Source organism: Solanum dulcamara, chromosome 1, assembly GCF_947179165.1.
Source record: "Solanum dulcamara chromosome 1, daSolDulc1.2, whole genome shotgun sequence".
NCBI lineage: Eukaryota > Viridiplantae > Streptophyta > Magnoliopsida > Solanales > Solanaceae > Solanum > Solanum dulcamara.
The window spans coordinates 8,606,216-8,621,134 of NC_077237.1; the positions used below are offsets into that span (position 1 = coordinate 8,606,216).

The following is a 14,919-nucleotide window of genomic DNA, read 5'->3' on the forward strand; positions in this document are numbered from 1 at the left end:
TTTTTAAAAATATTTTAAGCACGAAAATGAGTCCCAGATCAATTAAACTTATACTTTAGACATGTTAAGAAAACCACATAATAACAGAACTCAACAAAAATGTTTTCCTTGAATTTAATTCCTAGAGGGAGCAAATGGTGTTAGACTGTTAGTAATAGGAAAGGCAAATATTTAAACTGATGGTAGATGAAAAATTAATCATAGAAAGGCAAGTAATGGCAATATTTTTCATTAAATATTTACAGAAAAGGATTAAATATACCTCTGTACTATTAAAAATAATTTAAATAGGAAAAATTACTAGGAAAAACATTTTTTAATAAATAATTACTGATTTTAGCTATACTTTTTATTTATTACCATTTATAGCAATATATAGCAATATTATGATATATATGTCATGTATTAAAATTGAATTATGCATACAATATAAATGTATTATAAGTGTTTTAAAATATATTATACTTGTTTGGTAAGAAATTGACACAATGTATTATAAGTGTATTAAAGTATGTGATAAATATATTATCCATGAATAAAACTTGTATTATATGAGTTTTATAAATTATTCTCACTAATATGTATTAAAATTGTATTATAATTGTATTATAAGTGTTCAGTGAAAAAAATAATATTATTGCTATAAATGGTAAATATTTTCTTAATGTGGTACATTTATGTAAATTTCCCATTTAAATATATCTCTCATTATACTTTCGGTCCAAATATACTCTTTCGTCCAAATATACCCTTTCTGTTATACTTTAGGTCCAGATATACCCTCTCATTATATTTGACACAAATTTGCCTTTAATCTTGAGAGAAAAACACATGACAAGCCTAAAATCAAATAAATTACCCCCAATTTTAAATACTCAATTCTTTTCGAATCTCATCTCCAACCCACTTCCTCGGCTTTGATTTATTTTTGTTTTCTTCTTCTTAAAAGAAACTAATGACAATGCGAAAATTGGAATCATTTACCTATTCTTCCGAATTGAGATCTTTAGTAAAAATATATAATGATTTTTAATTGTGCTTAACCTTTTTTTTAAAGTGTCAGTACATTGCAATCTCTTTTAAAAATTTTCAGTACTCGACGAGCCACTCAAAAATCAATTGCTTCCTCACCTTGTTGTAGTAAAAAGATTTCAGTACAATAATCATAATTTATAAAAACAAATTTGAACAATGACCTTCTTTAATTTGTGCTGGAAAAGTGTAGCACAACTTTGTTGAGTGAATACACATATTTCAGCATATATAGCACAAGAAATTTATAAAAGAGAAGATGATGAAAAGAAGAAGAAAAAACCCCAAAGCAAAGGAATGGGTTTCTAAAGAAATTGAGAGTGGATCGTTTGAGTTTAAACTTGCCAATTGTCTTTCCGTTAAAATTAAGGATAAATTTGTGTCGAAGTATAATGGCGGGAGCATATTTAACCTGAAAGTATAACGAAAGGGTATATTTGGACCTAAAATATAACGAAGGGTATAATTGGATTATTTCAAATATTACAGAGGTATATCTGACCCTTTTCAGTTAAATAATATCTGAACTGATATTTTCAAAATAGTAAAAACTTATTCGTATTTGATGCTTACATAAAGTTATTAATAGATGCATGTAGGGGTGTGCATCGGTCAGTTCGATTCGATTTTATGAATTATCGGTTTGGTTTATCGGTTTTTAATTTTTAAATACGCTAAACCAATAAAAAATCAATAAGATATTTTTTATCGATTTTTGATTTATCGGTTTTTGGTCGTTAACTGTTTGATTTTCGATTTACCCAATAAGAAAAATAGTCATAAAATAAATTTATGTCTTCTCACTTCTTTAATAATTTAGCGCGATGCAGTGAAACAAGCAAATTAACTATAAATGCTTTGATATAGTGAAACAAGAAAGATAATGAGAAATTGCATCAATAAGAGCAGATGTAGTACGAAGGTTACACATCAATTACATGTTACATTCAAAACATAATATGAAATTTTTGATGTTAATCAAACTACAGATGTTTACAAACTTGCAAAATCTATAATTACAAACTAATCTTTAGGTTTTGAGAAAAGAGTAAGGACTAAAGCGGTGTGAAGTAGTACTGTAAAATGGGTAGATTGTATAGAGTAGTGAAGGGTAAAATAGTAAATTACTATTGTATTAATAGGTTATTGGGTGAAGAACCCAATACTAAAAATCGAAAGCGAACCGTTAACTCGATAATTTTTTTTATAAAATCATTAAAAGTCCATTAACCCAATAACCCAATAATATTTTTTCGATTCGATTTATCGGTTGGTTCGAGTTTTGCAGATTCATGTCACGTAAATATTTGCACAGACTTTTTCAACACTTAATTATAGTCATGACCAATTAATATAAATTTTTATCTCATTAAATCACTTAATTATAGACATTTTAATTTGTCGTTATGAAATTACACAGGAATTACATATACTAGAAAAATTGAAACGAGGATCGGATCATTAATATGAAAGCTTATACAACCAATAATTTTAGAAAAACTTAGTAATACAAGAAACAAAATTTTAGTAATACAAGATTATAATAACTACATTGTTTCTTCTAACTTTTTTTTAATGAATAAAAGACGTTTAAATTATAAAACAACAACAAAAAAGGACAACCAATGAACCAATATTTATTCAACAAAAATAAAAATTGAGAGAGCATGTCAGACTTGAAATCAGCTATTTATTCAATTGAAATTATGCCTTATCATATATGTTGGAATTTATTTAGCTCAAATCAGAGCCGGAATCAAAATTTAAAATTATTGAATTTTGAATTTGCCACCAATTGCATAGCTCGTTTTAGTTTGAGTTAATAGCTAAATATTTGTACATATTTAACGTATATTTTTACAGAATAAAAAAGTAGAATAATTCCTCAAATTAACGAAACATACATTGTTTAGGAAAGAAATAAACTTCAATATTCTTTCCCCTGTCTTCGAAAAAATAATTAAGTGTTGTACTTAAAGACAAATTTAATAAATTAGAGATACAACTTAATAAACCTTCTCAAATCAAATATAATGATTAATGAAATTTAGCTAGAAGTTGATAATTAGGAACTAGAAACAGAAAATTATTGACTACCTTCTTTTAGTTTGAAAATTAGGGTTTTAAAGTTGATCTTTAGTTCATACTACACATAAAGAGATCAATATATATATATAGGTTGTTGTGGGATGGTTGAGACTCCTTCACCTTTAATTAGAGTCTCGGGTTCAAAAAGTTTGAAATAAAAAAAATCATGATGGAAGCGTCACCCTAAAAAATAGGCCATACATTAGTACATGAATCCAGATTTAGTCGGACTTCAGTAGATACTAGACTGAGAAAAGATATTTGTGGAATTGCAAATATAGGGTTTTAAAGTGAAGCCATTGAAGTATTGAAAGGACAAAATTAAAAATAAAGAAAGCAATTTTTAGGGAAAGGGAGCTAGAAAACAAAATTGATTCATCATCAAGATATTTAGTTTTTATTTTATTTTTATTTTTTTATATCTAAGTTTTTTATTTTTCTAATACCTTATGATTGAGACTGTATATACAAAAAAGATCCTTATCCAAATTAATTCGACATATATCCCTAAATACATATAAAACTTCAAATGCTCTAAATTTAGTCACAAACTCAACTGAAAAATCAACAAATGGGAGCAAATAAGACCCCCAATCTCAACCATTTAATTTCTTCTTCTTTTTTTTGGCAACTATCATATGTAAATATATAAGTTTAGCTTACACACATTAACAGTCAAAAAAAAAAGTTTATTTACACTATTAGGTCATTTAAAAGATATCTACAGGTAATTTTTTATACAAAATGAGACTTGAAATCTTCATAAGTTAGTACTTGTAAATATAATTTTTTTACACTATCGATGTATATATATTTATACACATACATGATTATACAAACACGCACATACAAGTGTGTGTTGGGGGTTTCGGGGGGGGGGGGGAGGGAGCAAGAGTATAATCATATTCAATTGCTTCTCACGTCACTGTTTTATTCCCGGGAGAGAATTCAGCCAAACGAACTTTCGTATGATCAGAAAATAAAAATAGATAAAAACCATATTGTATAATTATTATATACTATATAAACATACGTAACTCAAGTCTAACCGTTGTGATGATTATCATGCCCTTTAAGTCAACACAATCCTAACAAACCTATTTCTTTTAGTTCACAATTCACATGATCCACTATACATAAATAATTAATTCCTCTATATATTAATATTTTTATTCTTAAAAATTCCAATTAGTACACAATGATATTTATCATATATAATAATCATTTCAATTACCAATTACCTCATAAGTAGGATCCGATGAAGTGTTACCAACAAAAGTTGTAACATTATTGGGCATGGTAGTAGTAGTAGTGATAGAGGAGCCAAGAATTAGAGGTTTTGTTGGTGTGACAATATTTGCCCAATTATTTTCATTATTAGGACATGGCGGTACTGGTATTTGTGCTGGTGGGAGGTGATGATTTGATGATTGTAATTGACGAATTTGCCTTTTCAAGAACTTAACATAGCGAATCGCTTCGTCTAACATGGAAGCAGTGTCCATTTTGGTTCCACCGGGGACTAATCTTTGCAAGATCCTAATTTTTTCGCTTATTCTCTCACGGCGGAGCCTAGCTGCAACGCTTTGTGGATCGTTGCTAATTCGGACGTTTCGCCTTTTAGGTTTTCGAATGGTGGCTGGATCAATATCTACTGGTTGCATAGATGCAATTTTGAACATCATTTCCTTCATAGCTCCTAGCTCCTCTTCCTCTTCTTCGTCTTCGTCTTGATCATCGGTTTCTTGATCATTATGATCCTCAATTAGGGTTTGAACATGGTTGTTTAAACCATGATCAAAAGGAACTTCTTCTTCTTGTTGTTGCTTTTGTTGTTGCAATTGTCTTGAGGAAGAGGGAAGGTGATGGTGTTGAGGGTTTTGAAGAGGAAAACTAGGCCAAATAGGGCTATGTTCAAAATGAAATTGTCGTTGTTGTTGATGATGATGGTCGTGGAAGACATGGTCATTTGGTATACTGGACAAGCATGGTTGTTGTTGTTGTTGTTGATGATGATCGCGGAAGATATGGTCGTCCATATTGGACATGTTTGGTTCCCAAGTGGATGTAGTGAGCTTAATGTAATTGATATCCATGGCAAGAAGAATATTAAAGGGTGAATATATGAAGAAAGAAGGGAAGGAGAAGAAGAAGAATATCTATTGTGTTTTTCTTGTGTCATTATGAAAAGATTTTCTCATATTTATTGAAACCCCTTAAGCAAAAATTGTAAAAAAGGGGGGGCAAAAGGGAGGTGACTTATTGCAAAGTTGAATCAAAGCTCTTGAAGATGTACTTTGTGTGAAGCCTTAGAGGTCTGAATAGTACACCTTCTTAGGGTAGAGAAAAGGCGTAAGTTATATACATTATGACATACACAATTCGTACATATATATTTATATGTATATATATCAAGATATAGAGGGACAAAGGGAAGGGGGTGGGGGTGGGGGTGTTGCAGACTTTATTGAACCTCTAATAAAAGTAAAAGGCGGAGCCATGATTTAAAGTTTATTAATTTGAGATTGTAGTCATTTTAAGTCACTGGTCTAACAACAACAACCTGCACAGTTATTTGTTTAAGTCACTGGTCTAACAACAACAATCTCATTAATAAATTTTTAAAAATAAATATATAATTTGAATCAAATTTACTAGGTTCGACTAAATCGTATACTATACACCTGCTCCTTTCCTAAATAAAAGAAAATGCTAAAAGAGCTAAATTAATTATTGAAGGGACCACAAGATCAAGTATTTCAAAATAAATCGAAAAAGAAAAAGAAGTTTCCATTTTTATGGGGCTGTGGGTTGCGAAGGAGAGTGTTACAAGGGCCATAAATGTCCTCCTTTTACTATATTGGTGTTCAAGTGCATTTAGTATAGACTTGTTGCATTTGCTTCATCCCTAGAATTTATCTATTTGCCTTGCTTAATTTGCTAGCCATCAAAATCAACTCATAAATTTTTGCTGACTTAGAGGTTAATGCCACATGAAAAAATTATAGAAAATTAAAGTTCAATAAAAATAACATATTTAGTGTAATTCCTCAAATGAATATAAAGAGGGTAGGATGTATTCAAATCTTTATTAGTTTTTTGTTGGATACCTCTCAAATGGAGAGTCATGCTATTACATAGAAAGTATTCGAATTTACATCTCTAAAGATCTATCATTTTTATCCCTAAAGAGTAAATATTCTATCCCTCAAAATATGTGATTCCTAATTGTTATACTACAATATTTGTTCTCTTTGATTACTACATCAAATTTGTATAATTATACTTATATACAATACTATATAGTTACATAATATATACAAATTAATATTCTCTACTAATTCAAGATATTTGTGAGTTCTCACCATGCTAGCCCCCTCCCCACCCCCCCGCCCCCCAAAAAAATAAAATTGATGTTAGTGGATTAAGAAACATCAATTTGCCTACTTGAAGTTGATGGCAGTATCGCACCATGAATTTTGTAGATGCATCTGCTATTTGAAGATCACTAGACATTAAGGGTAGCAAAATGAGTAAAATTTATGGTTATCGGCTCGATCTAATTCATTTTAAATGGGTTGGTTATTCAATCATTTAAAAATGGGTCAAATATGAATCAACTCATATTATCCATCATAAAATATGGATAACTCATTGGTATTCATCAGTTGCACTCTTTTTAAAGTATGAAAGGGTGTAGGAACCTCTAAAAAGTACACTCATTAATGGTGTGTTTGGTATGAAGAAAAATGTTTTTGAATTTTTTCATGTATCAAAAAATATTTTTCAAATGAAATTATTTACCTTTAATTTAAGAAAAAGTGACTTTCATACATATAGTAAAGGAACAAAATTCAAAACTTTTCTTAAATTGGAACAATATTTTTCAAAACTTTTCTTAAACCTTACCACTCAAAATGGGTCTAGCTTTAGCATCTGACTTCCGAACCTGATCCGAGATCCAAATTTTTATATCCCGACTCAAACCACTCTTTTGTTAGAAAAAACATTTTCTAGGCTAGCATGAAAGTATTTTTCCTCATACCAAGCACACCCTAAAAGGAAAAAAAAAGAATTAATTTTTTTTTTGTAATCTGGAAGTTCTTATTTTCTTATATAATAATAAACAAGCAACGAATAACATGTCCATATTATTCATTGGATTTACCTATTTTTGTCCATATCAAGTATGGATCATGTAGAATATTTTGTCTGTTTTCATCTAACTCATTTTTGATCAATTCAAATCTGACTCAACCCGCCTGTTTGCTACCCCTATTGGACATGTGTGAAAGAGTGATAACTTCTTTATCTACAGCTTCTCGTATATAACAACAATATACTTCAATATGTTTGTTCCTCTCATGATAAACCAAATTAATAGCAATTTGAATAGCACTTATATTGTCAGCATGAAGAGCAGTAGGACTAGATTGAGAAAAATTCAACCTTAACAAGTAATTTACGAAGCCAAACAACTACAGAGCAAGTTATTTTGGATGTATTTACACACCTTATAGTCAAGCTTTTCCCATTTTTGTACTTTATTTTAAGGATAATCAAGAAAAATACTCTTTATTTTTACGAATTTTATGTTTTGTAACTTATATAATGTGTTTTGTGAATTATAGTGAAAATACCAAGAATCTGACTAAGTATGAAGGGAGATGCACACTGCCTACTCGAACCAAGCTCAAGGTGAAACACAAGATGTTGAAGGCACTTCGTGCGGGATCCAAAAATTCTTGAGATATGTTATCAATTTAAAATTTTGGGTGCACGACAAAAAATTAAAAAAATTGAAATTAATTCGGACTGACGCCATTCCGCTATAGCGCTTGCATGGCCACTATAGCAAGACTGACGGAATCTAACCCTAAATAATGCGATATCTTTTATTTTTCCTCCCATTTTTCATTGAGAAGACAGACGAGGGTTACTCCAAAAACTCTCTTAAGTCATTCTAAGCTTGGGAACCATGGAGGGGAGGGATTTCAGCGTAAGGAGGGCAAACACCCAAGGATTTCTGATCTACGTCCGTCAGACTTTGCCTTCATGGAATTAGAAACTCGCTAAAATCCAAATTTTACAATAGTTGCTTGGTGTCCAGGTATGTTAGGATTAACTGAATAGTTTAATCTGCATCCACCTTATATTATTTTGTAAATTAACGAGAGACTTCATGCCTAGACATTCGGACAGAGAGTCAGAATTATTACAGGTGTTGTTCACCATTTTATAGGGGGTGAAAACTTATGGGGTAGATAAAGTTTGTCATATCATTAATGTTGGGTGCTTGATATCTTGGGTAATAACTGTGGGTATAAAATTGTAATAGGGAGCTTGTCCGAAAAGATGTGTTAGTTCATGCAGATTGGAAGGTTAATCCTTAAGGAACAAATATTTACATATGTTGTGGGTCCAATGTGGTATGATTAATATTTATGTGTAGCTATGTGTTACAGCGATGATCACGTGACACATGTTTCATGCATCTATTAAGTAAGAATGATGACTAACAGTCTAATTGTTGTTAATATCTTGTGATATTAGTGATTGTGATGTTGTATGTTGGTTATGATTGATGGATGAATCGGGTATCACGTCTTGTACGGAATAATCTCAATTGGCACGAATACCATGCTTGATACATGATATTTCTAGATTGTCTCAGATACCACATCTAATACATATTATTAATTGGTTCGGGTACTGTGCCTTGTACGGAAATATCGATTGACTCGGGTACCACACTTAGTATAGGTTATCATTATGTATGTTTGTTGGTTTTTTGAGTGAATCGGATTTTATTATGATATGTTGGTCCATGAGTTGTTAGGTTGTTGTGTTTATATGTTAAGGTAGTTTTTGTGAGGATCGGAAATTTGCATGTTGATTACACTTTGGGTTATGTCTTTAAGGATTCTTGAAAGGTATGGGCTAGTTGAAGGTTGAGTGACTCAGATATAGGGGTGTGTTGACTTGTTTGTCACGATCCAAAATGGGCCGTGAGTGGCACCCACACTTAACCTTCTAAGAGGGTGAACCAACGATACAAACCCTAACTTATATTAGTTGTTCAACTTATGAAATACGACAGTAATGCGGAAACTCAAACTTATGAAAGTATGAAATAACAAACCACTAGAGTTTATTACATAGCATTTCTCAAAATCTGTAAGTCATCACATAGAGGACATCTAATCTCAAAATATCAAGTCTAAAAGTATCAAATACCAGAATAGAGTTTTTGTCCGAAAATTAAGGACATCACGACATGATTGAGAGGATCCAACATGAGTTAGGAGGATAGCTCACCCTAGAATCTGATATACCGGAGACTGGCTAGAGCTGAGGGTGAGTTAAAGTTGATGGTACACTTGTTGTACTTCACAAAAGAACACAAAGAAAATTGCAAGTAGGGGTCAATTCAGAGCAACAATATTGAGTAGGTATCATCGGCCGACTCCAAATAGAAATTAATATACATAAAGTAATAACAGAAAATCAACTATAACACTTGACAGATGGCAAACAACAAGCAATAGGATCACATGACAGCACAATGAAGAAAGTACGTAATCAATTAACAATATCAAGATCACACATGAGGACTCAATCCTCCACACCACACTCTTTTGGAAAATAGGTTCTTTGAGATTGCGGATATTAAGTTATTATTTTAATATGTTTACCTTTAATATTACTGTGTCGGAACATGACATCCGATCCAATAATATCGTGTCAGAACGTGACACCCGATCCAAATATATCGTGCCGGGTGGTGACATCTGATCCAACAAATGATTAATTTATCATTCTTTTTCCACTTCATTAATAAATTTCATCAAGCCTTCTTTATTCAAGGCATCACTTTAAATAGAGCAAGATCAAGATTATTGATTTCGCAATCTTGAAATTATAGACCAATCACAACAACATATCAATTATCTAAACTACAATAACTAAATGCATAGAAAATTTTACAACATTACTCAATGACTATCAATCGCTATTAAGAGTCTCTCTATGATATAGAATACACCATAACCTACCTCAACCAAAGAATCGAAATCAAGCAAGGTAATTCACCATTGTTTTTTCTTTCTTCAATGCCTCAGAACGTTTCCAATCTATCAAATATACATTATTCGTAAGTAAGCGAGTCCGTAGTCACTTAGTTTATTATAATCAATTTCCTAAATCTCAAGCCTAGAGTTACGTCGCAATTTCTTTTAATATCATAAACCTAATAATATTTATATATTACAATACACCTAATATTTAATTACCCATGTTAATATGTCAAAACTTAATTCATATTATGACAATCAAATTTAAAGGCGTAACCAGTAACCTTAACTTTTGAACACTACATCACATGACCCAAAGGCTAACTAATGCCATATCCTAATCATTCTACGATCATTGTCCAATAATTACCTAATCATTGATCCTCAATTAATCCCCCATTCCTTTAGTTATCATTAGCCTATCACTTGACCCACCAATTAGTAAACAAAAACAGTTGCAGCAATATCAATTTGGGTGATTCAATTGATTTCCACACCCATAATTTAATACTCTCTTTCTCCAAATCATAGTGCACCACTTTATTCATGAACCCAAAAACTAATACGCATTCAAGGGACTAAAAATTCAAAGCTCTTACCTGAATGCACCGTGCTCTTGTCTTAACGCTGCAGGTTAAGTTTCTGTCTCTTTTTGTTTGTTTTCTTTTAAAAATTAGGGCAATTAATTATGAATCAATCAATAAATAAAAGTTAAATCTCATTAACTTATTAATAATATAGGAAAAGTGGTATAGAGTATTAACTAAAGTATTACTTTAGCCCACCAATTAAATTAATTATCTAAAACTATCTATTAACTAAATAACCGTAGTTATCGAATAGTCCAAAATTTCACCTAAAATTTTATGGAATGAGTCTTTTATGGAATAAGAAACTCTAGAATTCAAAACGACCTAACGGGTCATTACAATTGTTCTTGTGCATGTAGTGGTTAGTTCAGGATGATGACTAGAAGTTTTGTCTTTAGTTGGTTACTTGGGTTGTGTATGTTTGTTTAAGAGGTCTTGGAGTTATCTGATAAATGCAGTTTTTGAAAGTCATGAATTATGTAAAAGGGTTAGACTTAAAAAGCCTTAGTATATATAAAGGGTTAGACTTGAAAAACTTTGATGTAGTATAAATGATAGAGGAGCTTCACTCTGGTGGGAAACCACGGGTGCATATGAGGTGTGGAAAGATTTGAGTATGATAGAAGGTCGGGCTATGATCACTTACGAAAGGTAAGTTGCCTATTAGTGATGGAGTTGGCAGCGTAAGAGTGTGTTGTGATGTTGAGGGCGGGATGGATGAGTGAATGTAAGGTAAGTAGTGACACGGGTGATGGTTTGAGGACCAAGGTTATAAATTCAAGTTGCATGTTTCTTTTAGTTGTTTTACACGATATTATGGGTGGGTTGCCGATGATGCCTACCAGTATGTAATTTTTCGTACCGTTACTACTCTTGCTATGCCACTTGGCATAGTCTAGTTGCAGGGTCAGTGATTTTTCTTTGGTGAATATGACAACAATCTCAATCAGCTTTTACAATTCTCGGCCTATGGTGGAAATTATGTCTACATTATTACATTTGTTTCTCAGTCTTAGAAGCTCTTTTACTAATTTAGACTAGTTTCTTGGAAGAGATATATGGGTAATTTTCAAAAGGATTTTTTGTACTTTTCAAGCTTTTTATTGAAAGGCTAATTTTGAAAACTTCTTTTGTTGTTATAAAAGAGAATCATGATATTTTCATTTATTTTGCATGATCTGTTTTAAAAATGGGTGAAAGAATTCTCCCATCTAGGTCTTAGAGTAGGTGCCCACACATTTCGGTAGGTTGGGTCATAACAGTTGCGGCATGAGTGCCAAGGAAAAAAAGGGTTGAACTTCCACCCCACCCCCCCACCCATCGGGTACACCCCGCAGCTTTTGAAGTTCTGTACCCTGCACAACCTCTTCCAAGGCGAAGAAAATAACCTCACAATGCCAAGGTTAGGGTGAAGCTCATTGCGAGGCATTCCAGACATGGACAAAATTTATAACGATCTGAAATCGAGTGTGATACCATTTTGTCATGATTCAAAACCGGGTGTGATGGCACTCGTATCCCCCAGGACAAGTCAGTCTAACCTAACAATTATGAAAAATAATGCGGAAATAACTAAATAGATCAGATATACACATGTGGAAGTCTTAAATAATCTCAAATAATCCCATAATCTAGTTGTCACATTTACAAGCCACTAAAAAATATGGAATGAAAGATAAATACAAGTCTCAAATGTATTTGTGCCTCAAATAGAACAAAGCATAAGTAAAGGGATAAGAAAGATCGTCGGACGTCAATCAGCTATCTCTCAAAGTTACCTTGAAGCATTGGAGGAAAAGAAATGACTCAAATTCACTATCCGGGATTGAAACTTACACGAGTGTAGAAGCAGGGATTGAGTACCAAAGAACACGGTACTCAACAAGCCAACTAATAACACTAGGCAAATCTAGTAGCATACACAAACTCCTTTCATCTCAACTGAACCTCTGTAACTACAACCAACGCAGAAATCAGGTCAACCTAGAGTTTACAAGGCACAGTTCAAATAAGTCCCACAATCACAGTTAAATCATCACACCCAAAAATCACAACTATCACACGGATTATACATAAGAATCCATACATCACACATAAATATGCAAGGATGCTCATGTACAATTGATAATCGAGCATTAGTCACATTCACCGGTAATGACCTCGACATCACACTCTCGACGGAAATGACCTCGGTATCATGCTCTTGCTAAAAATGACCTCAGCATCACACTCTCGTTGAAAATGATCTCGGCATCACACACTTGCCAAAAATGACCTAGGCATCACAATTCTGTCAGAAATGACCTCGACATCATACACTCGCTAGAAATGACCTTGGCATCACACATGTCCATCTCATCACAATGTTCAAGAATAAAATATAATTCGGCATGTTCACACAATAATGAGGGTATGGCAAGTTCACGAAATTCACAAACACAATAAAGTTATCAAAGTATTTCATCAAATACACATTCATATCAAAATCAAGGCATTTCATACTTCTCATTCATAAAATTAGCACATATTGCCTTTTTGTTAACCCTGTCTATTAATTTAGATTAATTCATATGAGAAAATAACTCATAACCTTATTCTCATTACTCTCCAACACATACAAGAAAGGAATTTTGAGGATTCTACAAGATTTATGGAGTTTTAGAAGTTCATTTGCTTAATCAAATCACGATCAATCAACCACTTGAGCCTTCCCCTTTCAAATAGTATCTGAAAATCCACAATCCAATCAAATAATGATTCACAATAAACTTCTGGAATTAATGACATCAAAATCACAAAATTCAAGTAAAATGGTCAAAACGACTCAAAATTTTGATTCCAAAACAAAGTTCAAATTCTGAAATTTTTATATGAAAATGTTCCACAAGGCATTTCGAAACCATTAGTGAAAACCATTTAAAAAACGGAGTTGAATTCAACTGATAATCACCATTTTTCATTTTAAAACTCAAGTACTTGAAAACCTCAAATTTGCCAATTATATAGCCTCTTTGGATTGATCTATTTTTAATCAGCTTATAAGTTTAAAAAAAAAGAAGGTGCAAGCCAACTTTTTTTTTGACTTATAAACTGTTTTCAACTTATAAACTGTTTAAAATAAGTTCATCTAAATAAATCCAACTATTTATTGGGGCTTATTTTAAGCACAAAATGACTTTAAGTTGGCCAGTCAAACAATCAAAAAAAATTAAAAACAGCTTATAAGCTAATCCAAACGGCCTCATAATCTCAGTTTTCGATGTTAAAATCATATTTGATAATGGTGAATTAAAGTTTTAGGGTCAAAAACACTTACTCAATCGATTTCCAGCAAGAATCCCTTCAAAAATCACCTCAAAGATATTTTCCAAACTCAAAAATAGAGGAAATGGGTTAAACCCCGGCCAAAACCCCCTTAGATATCGCGAAAGCGGACCAGGGTTGCTTTCGTGCTTCCTGCTTTTGCGATCCGCTGGTCGCTTTTACGACCCCCTCGTAAATGCCGAACATCACTTTTGCAATGGGGCCTCGCTTAAGCGATGGTCGCTTTCGTGATCGGCTTTGAAATTCGTTTAGTCACAACTAAACTATACTTTAGGCTTAAAATATCAAACCAAGCTCGAGACCTTTGAAAAAAATCCACCAAGACCTCACCTAGGCCTAAAATCACTTTTTGGATCCAATGAAATCGTTAGAAATCTGTTCCGAGCATTCGAAATCCATTCTAAGGCTAAAACTTCACCAAAATCCAACTTAGGACATCAATTCCATGATACAAACCCCAAATCTAAAACCGACAACTCTCTTAGACCATTTTCATCATTTCGGAGGTGATGGAATCGACGAAGTTCCATTTCGAGACTCGAAACTCTGAAAGGCACCAAAAACAACGATTTCACAACTTAAGCCCTTTAAACTTAAAACTTCCAAAAATCACAACTTTTCAAAACCAAAATCGTAAACAGATCAAATATGACTCGGGACAACTATCGAGAGAGATAAGATGGTCATTTTACGAAAATTTTCAAAAATGACTGAACAGGTCATTACAACTTCTTAGAAGAAATTCACTTGACTTAAATCAAATATGCAAATAATTTGCTTAAGAAGATGAAGATGACTAGAATCGAAGTAGT

The 14,919-nt window shown here is 32.3% G+C and overlaps 1 protein-coding gene across 1 annotated transcript; it reads right to left on the bottom strand.

Annotated features, from left to right (window-relative positions):
* Positions 1–4,257: 4,257 nt before the first annotated feature.
* On the bottom strand, positions 4,258–5,368 carry LOC129886817 (transcription factor HEC3-like). The gene has a single exon (XM_055961684.1). The coding sequence runs from the start codon at positions 5,214–5,216 to the stop codon at positions 4,347–4,349; it is 870 nt and encodes a 289-aa protein (XP_055817659.1). The 5' UTR covers positions 5,217–5,368; the 3' UTR covers positions 4,258–4,346.
* Between the last annotated feature and the right edge of the window lie 9,551 nt (positions 5,369–14,919).